At 35.5% G+C, this 17,757-nt stretch overlaps 1 protein-coding gene across 2 annotated transcripts in view; it reads left to right on the top strand.

The window, feature by feature from the left end:
* Positions 1-17,757, top strand: part of LONP2 (lon peptidase 2, peroxisomal) — a 120,043-nt gene that overhangs the window by 37,559 nt on the left and 64,727 nt on the right. For both annotated transcript variants that reach the window (XM_045988128.1, XM_045988127.1), the window contains exons 7-8: positions 1,830-2,088; positions 10,350-10,491. In XM_045988128.1, the coding sequence (XP_045844084.1) occupies positions 1,830-2,088; positions 10,350-10,491 (401 nt within the window). The remainder of the gene's footprint in view (positions 1-1,829; positions 2,089-10,349; positions 10,492-17,757) is intronic.

Genomic DNA, 17,757 nt, shown 5'->3' with positions numbered 1-17,757 from the left:
AATACATCAGTAACCTAATACTTTGCATAACTAAAATAAATCCCACTCAGCCTTAGTAGATTACTCTGAATAGATTTGATTTAGTAGAATTTTAATATACAGAATGGGACTGGGCTGAAGTTTTCTTTTGTGTTTGCTGTGGTAGGTTTTAGAGTCTGGGTTTGCATTATAAAACAGTTGGGAAACTTCCTATCTTTCATTTGTTCATGTATTTATTAATTAGGGTTTGAAGCCAAGGAAGGAGGAAGAAGTTTTGTTCTTCCCTTTCCAAATCACTTAGCCAGAACTAAAAGCAACAATACTATATTATACTACCTTTACTTTAGTGTGTACTATGGTAGGTATAATATATATATATATTATAACAATACTATATTACTTTATATAATATAATATATTATATTATATAATAATATAATATAATATAATATATTATATAATAATATATTACATATATTACTGCTTAGCTAGGTTTTTTCAGACTAGCTTGGGAACCAAACTACCATTTAAGGCTATTTTTTTTCCTTCTCTGTAGGAAGAATGCGGAGCAGATTCCAAATAACTCAAAGAGTTGGCTTGTGTGTGTTTTCCTTCTCCCCAGTTTCTCCTCTCTCTATCAGTACTATCATGTGGCCAGGTATCATCTCCCAGATGTCACTCAGCTGATGAATTCTTGCTGGTGACCATGAGTATTTAATGGTTTAATCTACAAGTATTTTAATTAGTAAAGCACATCACTAGACCTGATGAAACCTTGGCTGTAGAACTAAAGCCTAATTCATACCTTACTGGTGAGACTTTAATTGATAGAACTTAGTTCTTTATACATCTTATGCATTTTTTTTGACCCAGCACCTCTCCCTATAGATTAAAGGAAGTGGTTTTGGATATAGGTAGGGATTTAGTTACAAGGATGCACACTAAAGCATGCTTTATAAATGTAAAGATTTATAGATAACCTAAATGCTCAGCAGTAGGGAATTATTTAAATGAGTATGGATGATTAAATAATGGAATATTATATAGCCATTAAAATATTGCTAGAAAATACATTTGACCCTTAAAGGTGTCCATAATATGCAAAATGAAAAGAACATTTTACAAAACTTGAAGGTATCATATAATCTCATTTTGAAAAATAGGTATAGGGCAAGTGTACGCACACACACATACAAAACCTACCATAGTACACACTAAAGTAAAGGTAGGGATGCTCTGTTGAGCACATGGGATTATGGGTGACAGTTTTCTCATTTGTATTGGTGTCACTGGGTTTTTTGAAATGAGCATACATTACTTCTGTTATAAGAAGAAAAACACTTCGGAAAAGTATAAACGAATGCCAGCACAAATGGAATATGTAGAAATTATGTCTCCATAGAAGGAAAGTGTACCTAGAAAATGAAATGATAGGAATATAAACTTGAGGGTTTTTTTTTTTTTTAAGATTTATTTTTGAAAGAGAGAGAGACGTGTGAGAGCATGAGGACGCGGGCAGAGGGAAAAGCAGAGGCCCCACTAAGCTGGGAGTCTGTTGCGGAATTCAGCCTGAGCTGAAGGCAGATGCTTAACTGAGCCACTCACACGCCCTCCTTGAGTTTTTAATTGTGTATGTAGTACTTACTATTTCTGTTGATACTAAATCCTATTAAGCAAAAAAGCCAGGTCCAGGTCTCCCTGAAGATTCATTTAGAAAGATCCGCTTTTGTTCTTGTTTTGTCACCTTTTTTTTTTTTTTCTCCCTAAAATGTATTTTGACTCTTGTCAGCTTCAAAAGCAGTTCTTCCATTTAAAAATTCTGTGTGCTTGCTTCTGGGATTATTTGACAGACCGTCTGGATATTCGAGCAGCCCGGATTCTTCTGGATAATGATCATTATGCTATGGAAAAACTGAAGAAGAGAGTGCTGGAATACCTGGCTGTCAGACAGCTGAAGAACAACCTGAAGGGGCCCATTCTTTGCTTTGTTGGCCCTCCCGGAGTTGGTAAAACAAGTGTGGGAAGATCGGTGGCCAAAACTCTTGGTCGGGAGTTCCACAGGATTGCACTCGGAGGAGTGTGTGATCAGTCTGACATTCGAGGACACAGGTAGACTCTTTCTCAGTTTAGTCTCTGGTTCTCCATTTTAATTGACTAAAGCCCTTCAGAAGCCAAGGCATAATGTGTATCTTTTTCTTTTTCTTTCTTTTTTTTTTTTTAAGATTTTATTTATTTGATATATAGAGAGAGATCATAAGTAGATAGGCAAGCAGAGAGAGAGGGGGAAGCAGGCTCCCTGCTGAGCAGAGAGCCCCATGTGGGGCTCAATCCCAGGACCCTGAGATCACGACCCGAGCCGAAGGCAGAGGCTTAACCCACTCAGCCACCCAGGCGCCCCAGTGTGTATCTTTTTCTCAAAGGGCTATTTGTGATACCTTGAATCAAAAGTATACTCATAGTACTTATTTATAGTACATCTATAGGATGTTTATAGCTGGCATAGAGCCTCAACTGTAATGGTGCACCCAAACTAACCTCGTTATTTGTATGACAATGGATAACTAGTCTTTGCCTCAGCCTTCCTGAAATTTCATTCGAATGTAATTATAAATCAGTTATGGTTAGATGTTACAGTGTCTTTACATTTCATTTTGGCCCAGTAGCATTTCATAAATAATGACCCCTAACTCTTAGAGTTTAAGAAATAAGTACAACACAGCTGGGGCAGATAGAAGGGAAGAAATCTTTGATAACAAACGTGTTTGCAGTTTAACTTTCTTTTAAGAAGGCTGGTTTTCCATATGGGTATAAGTAAAAAGGAGAAAGGATAGTTACTAAGACCTATCCTTGCATTTTTGACACCCTTTCTATAAAAATACACTGAACTGTGAGAACTGAGTCTTTGATTAATCTAACATTATTAGAATCAGATTTGCATGTTATGTTCATGGTTTTGTTCTCTCTGATCTCTGTTGCTCAGATTGGAAGATGCTTTGGGAAAGCATGAAACTTTCTGTTTTGAGGTTTAAGGGTTTCATAGCAGTTGCAACTTGTGAGAAAATATACCTATAGTGTGTGTATTAAAGAACACTTTAAAATGTAGAAATCATGGATGTTTATTAAAGAATATGATGTTGTAAACCTAAAACTAATGTCAGTGATATCTCAGCTTTTGAAAAAAAATTTTTTTAAGAAACTGCTTAACTTCCAATAGGAAGTTAAACTGAAGATAATTAAACTGAAGATAAAACTTCTCTCTTCAAGGTCATACCCTCAGTCTTAAAGTTGTTAAAGCAATCTAAATTATACGTGGAGGCTTTGAAACTCATGCAGGTACTGGCAGTGACCAAATGCCCATTTAAGTTGGCTAATTTAAATGCGTATTTATAGTTTGGTGAATATGGATTAAACTTGGATTGTGTGTGTTGGGGGGAGAAAGGGATGCTTTTATAACATCTTGTTTTCCATTTGTTTTATTCATTAGATCATTGACCTTAGGCAGGAAACCTTTTCAGAAACTTTTCCATGAAAAATGGTCCTTTTTCTCTTATTTGCTTATTTAAAATTCTTATGCATTAAAGAAAAATCATTCCAAGATTTCAATAAATAAACAATGAGGGCTGCAGATTAGGTTTGGGAATTGATCTGGGTCATTCTGGCAATTTCTGACCCTTTTTGTCACCTAGATCTGGTTATTCTCGTATGTGCCACTAGAGGCTGTCCTTCGCTTTTATAAAGAAATTGGCACGGTATACCAATCTGGGAGAAACTGAATCTAGAGCCTGAATCTTTTTATTTTAGCTCCAGAGCTTTTGGGAGATGTTTCCCATTCAAGTGACTTGATTCATTGCATTCAGAGTTTTTTTTAGTTCACTTCTTTCTTTTAATATCTGTAGCATAGTATTGTGTAAGTGTTTGATGGAAGTTAGGGAATTTGTGGAATTATTGTCATGAAATTAATATCATGAGCACGTGACATGTAGGTAATCTGTCCTCTTTCTTGCCACATTGTTTATTGCTTATTCAGTAAGGCTTGGAAAGCACTTACTCAGTGCCTGACATATAATAGTAAGCATTTGATAAAAATTAGTTTTAATTATTAATTTTAAATTCTCAGGAGGGCAAGTTTACATTTAAAAGCTTCAATGAATTCAATCTGATTATTAAATAGTACCTAAAACATCCAGTTCTTAGCGTTATTATTTAATTTCTGTGACAGAATTGTGGAAAAAATGTATTTTTGTGATGACTGTTGGTGGGCAATATGTAATATCATAGTCCTCGCCACTTAAGAACATTGTTGGTTTCAAGCAGAGCTCTATTTTAAGTTTTTACTTACACTGTTAGACATAAAATCTGTTGGAGTATACTTCCACATGTGTGAGCATCATTAAGAAAATTGAATCTGTTGTGAGTTGTTTGTAAAATGAGGCTGTGTATTTGCCTAAAAAGTTTGTGTAAATATAAGCGTGCATATAGGCGTGCATAGAGGCTGCGATTGTTGCCAGATAAAGGCTGTATGGATTAGTCTGAATCATTCTGTGCCTGCTGGGAAGTACTCCCTCACTGTCACTGTACTAGGTGTGTCATTAAACACTACAGCAGCCTGCCCTCCTACAAGTGGGGGCTTCCTACCCACCAGTCCTCCCAAGGCATCAAAGCCTGGAGAAAATTTTTATTTGAAAACCTGTTTGGAAGCAGGTAGAGAGTGGGGTGTGGCCATTCAGGGGAGCAGAGGTTGAGAACAGAGTATGGACTTGTGTCAGAGCTTGTGAGTTGGAGGTGAATAGAAGGGGATTAAGAACAGTAGCTTATAGCACAATCATGGGGTGGAGTTTGTGAGAACAAGTGGCTGCATGTGACAACTGAAGCATTTTGGAAACACCCAGGTCTTGGCATTTAAGTACTGGTCACATGCTCACAATTAGAGTTCATGCAAAGTTTTGTTTTTCCTCAGCCTCTGAGTAGGCACCACTGTTCTGCAGTCTTAAAATAGCCAGGGAAAAACAGAGCTGCTTTATGTTATCTTTCTTGCTTATTCTCTTGATTTTGTCATTCACTTTCCCTATTTTCCCATGCTCAGAACTCCAGCGTTTTGCTAGAAATACCTGTTTATATGAAGGAAGGTGCTATTAGGATTGATTTTAAAAACAAATACGTATGTTTTAGAGTTCAATGATAATGAAATGGGAGGTGTAGAAGCCAAAGAAAGATTTGGTTTACATTTAAATCTTAAACTTGGAAAATCATAATCTGACTTTACATTGGCCCATTGTTTTTGTTTATATTATTTTGAGTGGCTTGAAGGAGAGTCATGTTGATGCTCCATATTAACTAGTACAGCTTTACAGTTTTCTCAACGTTTCTCATTTGGGTTTGCCTCCACTGGGGTTTTTCTGTTCACTTTCATAAAAGCCACAGAATCTCTGTTCCTACAGTTTTTACAGCTTAACATTTTTATATTTAAATATTTAAAGAATTTAAATCAGTTCATAGCAATTAAATATAACTTCTTTTAGGATAAGTTTTATGAAATCATGTTTGTGTAATAGTTTTTCGTTAGTTGTTTCTTAGTGAAATATACTTACTGCTATGATATATCTCAAGTTATTGTTGATAGTAACCCTTTGGAAGTGATTTGCCAGCTCTTTGTTCAGATAATAAAATGGTACCATTGCAAGGAATCTTTGCCTCAAATGAGGTGAGAAGAACATGAACTTTTGCATTCCACGATACATCTTCATGAACCTGAAATGGTGACATTTTAAATAAATTAGCTGTTTCATTATTAGTTTCCACAAAGGAAAAATAAGCAAAGTAGTAAGCTTTTAATATATTTTTAGCATAGTATGCCAGACATGTTATAGTTTACTCACTATCCTCCTTATAACCTGTATTTGCATACAGCTCTTTGCCTTTTTAAAGTTTAGTTTTATTTTTAGGCCCCAATTCAAGGCTTTCTCCATTAACATATGTGCAGTCAGTTATGATCTTACTCTTCTCTAAACTGACCAGTTATTGTCCATTGTTTTCTTTTGATGATTAAATAATATAGGCCTTACTGTAGAGATAAACTATAAATACGGGAAAAGTATGAACTCTGTAGAGTAGGGTTTTTAGCTTGTCTTATTGTCCTTTGTATCACTCCATGCTCACAGCAGAGTGCCAAACATGGTAAGTTCTCTCTGAGTGCTTTGTGAATTCAAGTAAAATTAAAACATATTTATATTTTGGAAGTCTTGCGGTCTTTTAAATGAGTGCATCCGTGCAAATGAGTACATAAAAAGATTTAGGAATGACTGCTATAAGAATAACAATTTGATTTGTTTAGGCATGCCGTATTAAGAACTATTTTTAGTTCCTTAAAGACTGTTTCTCTTTTGAGATCATTAGGATCTCTTTTAAGGCTTATTACTTTTCCCAGTTGAAGAGATATGTATACACCCTTGGTAGAAAATTTGGAATTTTTTTTTTTTAATTTGGAAGTTTTTTTAAAAAGGAAAAAAAAATTCTCATGTTTTCTTATCATACACAAAGATAATCACTATTAGCATTTTATTTCCTGCCAGACTTTTCACTGGGCAGCTTTTACCCTTTTTTTAAAGCAATTGTAATCCTCTTTCCACTTAACCTTATAACATACATTTTTATATTACAGATTCTTTCTAAGTATCGCTTCAGTAGTTTGCACTGTAGCCCATTAAAGCTCCTTAATTGAGCAGGCATGAAAAGGTGGTGGTGAAAAGCCCGTTTCCCCCCGCTTCTTTAAACATTGGGAGAGAGATGAGTAAATACGTATTGTTCCTGATACTTAGATGTCAGTGACAGACTAACCAGCCTTTTGGCTTACATTGGATTTGAAGATACCCAGGCACAGAGTAATAAAGTAGTTGATTACCGTGGAGCTATAAATACATGATACTGTCTGTAATTGTCTGTAGTTGTTTTTTGAAGCATAAACCAGACTACATTTTGAAAAATGAAAAATGGTGATCTTGTAACTTAACATTTTGAACATGTGGACACTTACAGTTTTATGTCATTCACTAGTTGAATAATCCTGATAAACCTATGAACTGCCTGTACCAGTTACAAGAAAAATAGAAATTCATATAGTTTTTAAATTGACTTGTGTACTTCAGAAGGTAATCATGTATATGGGATGAATAATAAGTAATTGAAGAAATACATTCTTTGAAGACTTCCCTGTATTGTGCTGTGCTGCTTTCTAAATGTTATATCATGAGGAAGGACACAATAAAAGGACATGGAAAAAATTTTTTTGCCCTCAAAAAAGTTGTAGTTTGTAAGAGTATTAATTTCATTAATTTCCTACCTATGTAGTTTCTCAGGAGGATATTTTGATATGCTAATTTATTTTTAAAAAGCGGCTATTTTGGGTGATATTGAAAGAGAACATTTTTATTTTGTGTATTACTACATTTTTAACCATCTGATTCCTATTCCAAGGATTTATTCTGTTTCTTTAGTCAGTGGATTGCCTGCTACCATACCTCCTGGCCAAAGATAGCACATTATAGATATTTTCCACAGCTTTTGGCTCTATTTAATGGTTCTCTTCTTTGTTTGACCTCTAGACTAGTGGTACACATTTGGGGAATGTCACCTGTGATTGAAGAACACTCAGGGCGTTGAGTGTGCTTGGTGCTCTGGAAAGACATTAATGTCAGTGAACATCTTTTGAAAGCTTACTGTGTGCCAGGCACTATGCTGTGTCCTTTACCTATTGTGTATTGTAATTGTATATTTCATGAGGTTGAATATGCTCTTCTTACGTCCATTTTACAGATAAGGAAACTGAGACTTAGGTCAAGTAGTTTATTCAAAGCAGTATTCAAAGGCTTGTTTGGCCTTCACAGTGATAAAAGAAAAATACTTTGGGTGCTGACATGGTTGATCTGATGTCCTTAAATAAATTGGGAAAACAAACTTCTGTTTGGAGAATGGTCTGACAGTTCTCTATCCAGGATCTCCTATGTAATAAGACTCACTATCATCAGCGTGCTCACTGGCTCTTTAGAAAAGGCCATGTACCTGGTACCCATAAATAAAAACTAGGTTGTAACTGCATCGGATGAATTGCAGGGCCAGTAAATGCTATAAGACATTGCATTTTTGGGAAGATCACATTGTGAGAGTTGGTCAGGAGAAGTTTAGAATTTCTGGATCTACATAGGCAGGGAAAGTATTAAGGGCAGGAAGGTACCATATTAACAGAGGTTTAAAAAGCACGAGGGGCATAATAGGATTGTGATTGTAGATAAGGGAAGAGCTAGTGATGGCAGGTTAGGAAGGCTGCTGGGCGCGGGTGGGGTGGTGCAGACTGCATTGTGAAGAGCCTTGAATTCAGAGGAGTTTGGATTTATTCACTAAGCTCCGGGAAGCAATGAAAGGTTTAGAGGAATTGCTTGTATACAGACTAGGATCTAGATTTCTGCTTCTTTAGAAAGGATATCTGCCTAGAATATTATTTTCTCTCCATGACTTTAGGTCTAGAATTGTCATTACCTGTTTTTGAAATCTACCTGTCAGAAACAGTAAGGAAAAGAAAGAAGTTGATGCAGTAAGAAATGACCCTTAGAGGCTTTGCAGTGTTTTGTTTTGTTTTTAATTTCCCTTCCCTGCTTACTCACAGAAATACTGTATTTTCTCTAGAAAAACAATTTGAGAGACTTTTATTAATTTTGAGTCTCATCCTTCTTGTATTCCATTCTGAAATCTTGAATGTGCTGACTCCTTATTGTAATATCACAGTGTTTATTGTATTTGGTTCCAGTGCCTCGGTCACCCTCTCTGGATGTGAGGCATTCCCACGATGTTTGTAAGGCTTTCTTGTCTCTTCAAAGGTCGCTCTATTTACTCTGTCCTACTTACACAGTCATGTGGTGAAACTGAGGCCTGCTCTTGGATCGGCTTTGTGCCTATCCTAAGAAAGCTGTTGCCGTAATACCCCATTTGATCAGTTTCTTGTAGGCAGACAGCCTTTTATTTCTTTTCACAAACAGCATCTGCTTTACACATGGCTTAGGCAATAAGGTTGTAATTAAAATTAGTAAATTGCTGCTTAAAGTTTTGCTGGCTTTGTTAAAAAAAATCACTTTTCAATTTGACAAACACATTTGTTTTTATTTATGCCACCCTCTAGATCTGTTATAATTATGTAGATAATTCTTTTTTTTAATTATTTATTTTTTTAAAAGAATTTTAAAATTTATTTATTTGACAGACAGAGATCACAAGTTGGCAGAGAGCCAGGCAGAGAGAGGAAGAAGCAGGCTCCCTGCTGAGCAGAGAGCCTGATGCAGGGCTCAATGCAGGGCTCCATGCAGGGCTCAGTCCCAGAACCCTGGGATCATGACCTGAGCCGAAGGCAGAGGCTTAACCCAATGATCCACCCAGGTGTCCCTATGTAGATAATTCTTGTTCAGATATGATAAAAGAGCCTCTAACATTTTAATGCACAACAAAATATATGGCTGAACTTGGTAATACTAGTTAATATATGTGGGATGAACACAGTTTTATTCAAAAGGCCAGAATTAATGGAATTTCGATATACATACTTTTGACCCCAGATCTTACTATAAGTAATAATCTGTTGCCTCTAAAATAAAATAATTTTGGGGTGCCTGGGTGGCCCAGTCATTGAGCATCTGCCTTTGGCTCAGGTTGTGATCCCAGGGTCCTAGGATCAAGTCCCACATCAGGCCCTGCTCTGTAGAAAACCTGCTTTTCCCTCTCTCACTCCCCTGCTTGTGTTCCCTCTTGCCATGTCTCTTTCTGTCAAGTAAATAAATAAGATCTTTAAATAAATAAATAAAAGAATTTGGATTGTTGGTGGGGAGGGGAGTATGCATTTTGAATGGCCTTTTGAAACAATTCTGATTTACTTCATAAAGGAAATGATGATGATGATGTTTTAACCTGCCCTGGGAAAATCCATTTCAGTGTGTAAAAAGGTACTTGTTTTGGGTGGAGTGGGGAGGGTACTCTGAGAAACTATGAAAAGCATGGGAATTAAATTTATTAGGCTTCTTTGGACATTTGGAATCCTGAGAAGTAAGAGTTATAATTATTTGTTTAAGTATAATGTTTCACAGTTTCACTAAATGGCAAAAACTAGATTGTTCAAATATTATGGGAAACTTACAGCCAGAATTAAATAGAAAATAAAAAATGGATCTGGTAACTCTTGGTTGTATCATAGAGCTTTTTAAATATATAGTATCTCTTTGCTGTATTATTGTGATAACTAAATGACTTTTTCCCAGTCCTAAATTTTGATTTCTAAGTGATACCACTCTTGCCCCCGACATCTTCTTGATAACTTGCTTGCTTGCTTTCTGTAGGCGTACCTATGTAGGCAGTATGCCTGGTCGTATAATCAATGGCTTGAAGACTGTTGGAGTTAACAATCCAGTGTTCCTGTTAGATGAGGTTGACAAACTAGGAAAAAGTCTACAGGGTGATCCTGCAGCAGCTCTGCTTGAGGTAAGATTTAGAAATTTCCCTGTCTTTGATCATACCTGAAGAGTATGGATGGGAGCAGATTATTGTAGTCAGTAGCATATATATTGGTGTGGGTTTAATCATGGGAAAAAGTGTGATACAGACTAAAATCTGAAGCAAATTAATATTTAAGTTAAAATGTCTTAGAGATTTCTTTCTTTCTCTAATAATCCCCTCATTTTTTTTCTTTTTCTTTTTTGTTTTTATCAAATACTTTAAATTTTATACATGCATTTTGTTTAGACAACAGTAATTCTATAAGGTTATTACAAAAAAGCAGGAAACAAGTCGTTTTCTCCCTGGGGTCCCCCATGTCTACTTCTACATGTTAAGCTCTTTAAGTTTTAGTTTACTCAGCTGTCCTCTCAAAATAACATGAGTGTATTGCTGCTTCTTGATTATACAATTTCTGGCATCATCTGTTGAGTCTTCTCCATAAGAGATTTCGCTTGCTTTCTTCCCTCCACCCCCACTGTTGTTTTTTTATACCCCCAGTCTCCCAGTCTAAATTGTATCCTGATTTTGTTAAGTCATTGTCAAATACCTAAATTATTGTAAGTATATAAGTGCTTTTCACGGCTGAGCCATGTGATAAACTATAATCACTTTTCTTTTCCTGTCCTTCTTTTGTTTTGTAAACATTTTTTAAAAAAATCCTTATAGAGCTAATAGTTGCCTTGTTTCTTCTGCTTACTTCCAGCAGTTGTCTAAGTCTCCTTTTAAGACTTGTGGACACTGTGGGGTGCCTGGGTGGCACAGTTGGTTAAGTGTCCAGCTCTTGATTTCAGCTCAGGTCATGATCTCAGGGGGGATGAAATCAAGCCCTGCATCAGGCTCCATGCTCAGTGCAGAGTCTGCTTGAGTTTCTCTCTCCTCCCTCTGCCCCTCCCCCCTGCTCCCAGGTGTACACCCTCTCTCAAATAAATAAAATAAATAAAAGCTTAAAAAAAATTTAAAAACTTGGATTCATCAGCTTGATCTCCTTCATACCTCCAGCCTGAGTTAGTTACCACATCTGGTGCCTAGCTGTCTTGCTAGGATCTCCCTTCACCTCCCACCATGTTAAATTTCCTGTTTCCTGTATTCCATGTCTTCCTCATTCTCATTCTCTTATTTTCTTGGTGTTGATCTGCCAGTAGCTTCCTGAGAAAGCTTTCATGGGTGGTTTAGTGTTTGCATATCTGGAAATGTCTTTATGTTTCCCTGGTACTTGATTGGTAATTTGTGTTCTGGTTGGACATAATTTTCCTTCATAAACCTACTTTAACCAGTCCTCATTTTACTACCTCTGCCCTCCCAACTCTTACTGTGGTTTACGTAAAATATTAATATTCAAACTGAAGACATTGAAGACATTGCTTCATTGTTTTCCAGTTTCCTGTGATGTTCTTGATTAGATTGAAGCCTTCAGGTCCTCTCTTTTGTGACTTTTGTTATTCTTCAAAAACTTCAGAATCTGCTCTGGATTTTCTTGAATTTTAATGATGATTTTTTCTTCATTTTTTGGGAACTCCTATTGGATGTGAGATCTTTAACTTTCTTATCTTTTCTATTACTCATCTTTTTTTTTTTTTTTTTTTTTTGCTTTGGTTTTTATGAAGGCTTCCTTAGCTCTATTAATCCCTCTGTGAATTTATTTTTTCAAAGAACTTAATTTCTCTTCCATAAAAAGAACTGCTTGTTCTTTTTATGCTATCTTGCTCTTGTTACATAAATGTAATTATGTCGTTTTTATGAGAAAGATACTAATAGGTATTTTTTCCTTTTCTTTAAGCTGCTTTAATCTATTATATATTTTTCCTCTTTTATATTAAAGTGGTCTGTTAGATATCTGGTAATTTTTGTTTGTTCGTATTTAATGATGAGGAACAGAAATGCTGATTGGCAGCTCTGTGCATCAGGAAGAGGGTTTATTGACTAAGTTTCATGGTATGGTTGGCTAGGCTATTTGAGGAACCTCTTTCATCAGTAACTTCAGGTCTTTTGAGGCTTGTCAAATTTCTCAGAGAGGACTCCTTAAGTCCCTTGCCTTTAGAAGGAAGGCTGGGCTGCCAGCTTCCTGGGAAGTAAGCAAGGGGGGAGAAGGGGAGGAAGTGCCCTGTCAACTGCATTCAGCATCCCAGATGTATGCATTCACCTGAACAGTTGTTTTCAGTAGAGTACATACTCAACTGTGCTGAGGGTCACTTGGGCAGGGAATGACTATTTTATTTTATGTTCTTAGGAAAAAAAGCCTCCAGTATTTTCCTGGGATGGGGGAAGGGATCTGGGACCTGACGGCTTCATCAACTTATTTTAACCAGCCCTCATTTTGCTACCTCTGCCCCCCCAACTCTTACCATGGTTTAAATGAAATATTAATATTAGAGTGATTTGTTAAAATTAAAGGAAATTAAGGGAAAACTTGCTTTGTGAAAGTTTTTTTTTTTTCTTGTTTATTTCCTTGCTTTGAGTTCTCTCTGACTTCCTGTTCCTTTTCTGTTTTTGTTAGCTTAGAACAGAATGACCCTGGGACATGTGTTTGTAAGCAGGGAGACTACACATTTTGGTTTGCCTGGGACAATCCCATTTTATGCCTAATTATCAATTGTGCTGTCTTTTAGCCTCAGAAGTGGGTCCTGTTTGGACAATAAAAAGTACAGTTGCCGTACTTAAAAGCCACAGAACTTGGAGATTAGAGTTTCATTTGGTTGTGCTTGTTTTTATTGTAAGACAGTTCTGACTCAGTAACTGGTTTACTCATCAGTACTACGAACAATAAAATAGTGAACATTATTGAAGAGTTTAGTGGTTTTGTAGATGATAACTTTAGACTTTCAGTTTAATTTACATTGGGGCATTTTTCAGATGATCTGACAGATTCTCTCATTAAACAGTTATAGTTACCCTGTTGAAAAGAATTTGAGAATAATACCTGCCTGATACTTCAGTTTCTCAACATACAGTTTCAGCCAACAAACTGAAACAAATCTACCAGAGACAGCTTAACAAGTAGTAGGAGATGATTAATTCCTCTGTCTGTTTGTTACACAGTATATTTTAGGTCTTCTCCTAGTGCTATGTAGTGATTCAGTAACATTTGTTGAATTGAGTTGATCTCTGATAACAAGCAGCTGGCATAGAGATATTTTCTTGTCTGATAGAAGCTGCCTAGGGCCACATACACTGTAGTTTAGTTGTAAGTAGCATCAGTTCCTTATAGACGAGGGTTCTAGAGAGTAAAGCAAAATACATATACAGAAGAAATGAGTATCTTGGTACCTTACTTGCTTCTCCTTCCCACCTGCCCCAGTCCTGGGTAAAAAATCTCTAATACCTCACGGGTTGTTGAAATAATTAAATGATATTTATGTAAAAGTGCTCTGTAAACTGTAAATACTCTATAGATGTTCTTTTAATTTAATATCTGCTGACATTTCTTCTGTGTCCTTTTTGAAAACAACTTGCTGTTTATCACTTTTAGACCCATCTAAATGAAAAAAAGAGAAAATTACTCAACACCTTATATTTAAAGTAGAATATCATAGAAAGTCTGGAATATCCAAGAATATGCCTTTTTATTTTTCCACATAGAAAGCCTACTTTTTAATGTAAGGAATTTTAGATATCACTTGTAAAATCACATGTAAGATGATTTTATAGGTGATTTCTGTTAGAACAATATATAGTAGATACAAAGAATGTAATAGTAAGTATAGAGTGGTTCCTCAAAGTAAACTAAAGAATATACGTGTTCTGTCTATAGATTCTCCTTACCCTCATATTTATTCACAAAGGAGATGCCTATTTCCAGTTACTATTCTCAACAAAGGACTATTTACTCAAATTTAGAGGGCCTCTTTTGAAAATTTATTGGAAGAATATAAAAACAGATTCAGCTGATTGATAAAAGAAATGTTGATAGACAATAGAACTTGGCTAAGTCTGTTGTTGAATAGTAAAATGTCAGATACAAGGAAAGTCTTTTTATATAATTATTAAACTTAAGAAAATTACAGAATTCTTAATCAGGTAGATGCAGTCATATTTATAATTGATGCGGGATTCAGACTTTGTTAAAAACATAAGAGCATTTCTGAAATACATGTTTGTGTGAATGGGCTAATAAAATGCATAGATACTTTACCAATTTACTATATAAGCAGTATTTACAGTTCCAAATAATATGGTGTCCCCAAAATAGAAAAGTCACTAATTTAGACTCTCTTTAACTGAAGTTCTTATTTAATTAGAATTAGATCCTTTTAGTAATTAGATCCAGTTGTATGTATTTACCACTTGGATACAATAGACATAGCATCTAATCTAAGCTCTACAACTATTGTCAAAGAATGTCAAAGGAGAGGGATTTGGGAATCATCTAATCCAGCTCCATCCTTTTATTAATGAAAAATTTAAGGTTCTGGATATTACCTTAATTTTTTATCTCCTTACAGTCTGTATTTACAATATAAATTCTAAGAACCAGCGGAGTAAAAAAAATGCCTTAAATACTGATGTTAATGAGAGAGGTATAAGTGAAGACACATTTTCCCCTTTCATTTCTTCTCTACTATCTCTAATTAAGGGGAATACTGCAGTTGAATGATCAAACTAAGCTACATTAGGGAAACTAGGACCTGCTAATCATTGCTTTTCAATGCTGGCAAACCCTGTCACCAGTGCCCAAGACATACTTGCAAGTTACACAAAAATGTCTTTATGTCTTTGTTACCACTTTTCTTTCTATACCCTGTTCCCATATTTTGTCTTCTTTCCCTGTTACCTACCTACTTCTCGCCCGCACACACATGCACAAGCTGCCACCGTCCACTGCCCTCCAGCCCTTAGCTATCTATATTCTTCACCAAAATTGCTGTTTCTCATTTCTACCTTATTTAGCACTCCCATTATTAGAGTCTGGTAGTGATTAGATTGTGTGGCTAAATTTACATGAAAATTAATTTTGGAGTGGGCTGGGGGAATTATTGTTATGAACTTGTGACTAGATAATCTTCATGACTTTCTTTTCCTCTCCTGCCATCCTCAGGGATGCTCTGTGAGGGGACCATTAGACAAACCTGTGGCCCAGATCCTGGCTGTGTGTCTTGGCAAGGACCCACCACTAGATTCAGTAGTAAAAAAAGAAAAGGAAAGGAGAAAAACAACTGAGAGAAGTAGAGACAGTAAATTGTTGAGAAATAGTTATTTGACTAATAAATTAAGAACTAATGATGAGTTAGGTTTAGTCTTAATATTCCAGGTGTTCAGGAACGAACAGTTTACAAAATATCCTGTTCATTTGGGGGAATAATTATCAGTATTTAATAGATTATATGTTCTTACTTTTTATATGAAAAATAGGCACTATTTATAAAATTTAGAGGACTCTCTTTTATACTGATGATTCTCTTTTGCCAGACATAAATGAAAAACTTTGTTCTACAAAATGTATGATCAGCTTTGGGCAATTTAAGTTACAAGTAGAAATAGGCATTCAGAGTGAGATGTAAACTGATTGCTACCAATTAAACCAAAACAGCAGACCCTATTTAAAAATTATGATTTAAATATATTTTATTTACTTTTTAAAAGTAGTGAGGTATAATTACATATAGAAAGTGGGTATATTTAAAATTTACAGTTTGATTTATTTTGATAATGTGTGTAAAACATGAAACCATAATTTTAATCAAGATATTAAACAGAAGCTCCACTTGTGAAACAAAAAATTCACTATAGGACATCGGCAAATGAGAACTGGCAGAACAGTCAGTGAATATGAAGATCAATTGATAGAGATTATGCAGTCTGAAGAACAGAAAAACAAAATGACTAAAATGAATAGGGAAATGTAAGATACTGTTAAGCAAAACAATCTGTGCATAATTAAAAAGGACAGGGAGATAGGAGCAGAAAAAGTTTTTGAGGGAATAATGGATGAAAACTTACCAAATTTTGATGAAAAACATAAATCTACACATTTGTGGAGCACAGTGAATTCCCATGTAGGATAAGCACTGAGAAAGCCTTAGGTAGATAAAGTAATAAAAATCCCAAAAGACAAAAGAGAAAACTGAAAAGAACAAGAGAAAAACAATTAAAGAGTATCAATTAACGTTTTGGTCAACATTTGGATTTTTCAAGTGTTTGGCTATTACAAATAAACCTACTGTGAATACTCATGTACAAGTCTTGTATGGACCTAGACTTCTGTTTTCCTTTGATAAATAGGAGTGGATGGCTTAGTGAAAACGTAGGTGTTGTATTAGTATTTTATATAATCAACTTTTAGATTACTTTTTGATACCACCTGGAAGTCTTTAATATTCAGTAGGCTTTTTTGAATTATTGTCTAACTTGTGTTGGGCCTTTTGTCATCTTACTGTTTAGCTGTTTTCTGTCCCCCTTTTTGAGGAGTCCTAGTTAGTTCCTTTGAATTGTGTCATTAACTGTGTGGATAATTCGTTAGGTCAGAAGGCATATATCCTGTGTTTTATACTACTTGTGATACTTGTAAGTTAAAAATCACACATCTCAATTTCTCTGATAATCGATATCATACATGAAATAGGATATATTGTCCCTCCCTTTATTAAATCAAAATGAAGTAATGCACAGTAATCTACCACATCATCTCACTACCTGGTTACTTTAAGTGATTTCATTTTTTTACATTCTCTTTATCAAAACCCATTTTCAACTTTTATATTATTTCCTTTTTTAAATTAACAGCCTTCCCTACCCCCGTCTCTCACCCCCCCTTTTTATTTTTATCAATTTTAGGTTTACAGCACAATTGAGTGAAAAGTACCAAGAGTCCCATGCAACTTCTTACCCTCCTTCCCCCAGTTTTCCCTTTTATTAACATGTTGCATTAGTATGGTACATTTGTCACAGTTAATGAACCAGTATTAATATGTTGTTTAAACTGGAGTTCATAGCTTATGTCAGGGTTCACTTTGTGTTGTACATTCTGTGTGTTTTGATAAATGTGTAATGATACGTGTCTACTATTACAGGATGATACAGAATAGTTTCATTGCCCTAAAAATCCCATGTGTTCCACCTATTCATACCTCCCTGCCCCTCCCCAAACCCCTAGCAATCACTGCTCTTCTTACTGTCTCCATAGTTTTGCCTTTTCCAGAATGTTATGTAGTTGGAATTCTACAGGCTGTAGTTTTTTGACTTAGTAATATGCATTTAAGTTTTTTCCTATTCTGTCTGTGTGTGTGTGTGTGTGTGTGTCTGTGTGTGGCTTAGTAG

This window comes from Meles meles, chromosome 19 (genome assembly GCF_922984935.1).
Source record: "Meles meles chromosome 19, mMelMel3.1 paternal haplotype, whole genome shotgun sequence".
NCBI lineage: Eukaryota > Metazoa > Chordata > Mammalia > Carnivora > Mustelidae > Meles > Meles meles.
This window is presented reverse-complemented; position numbering and strand designations above follow the sequence as displayed.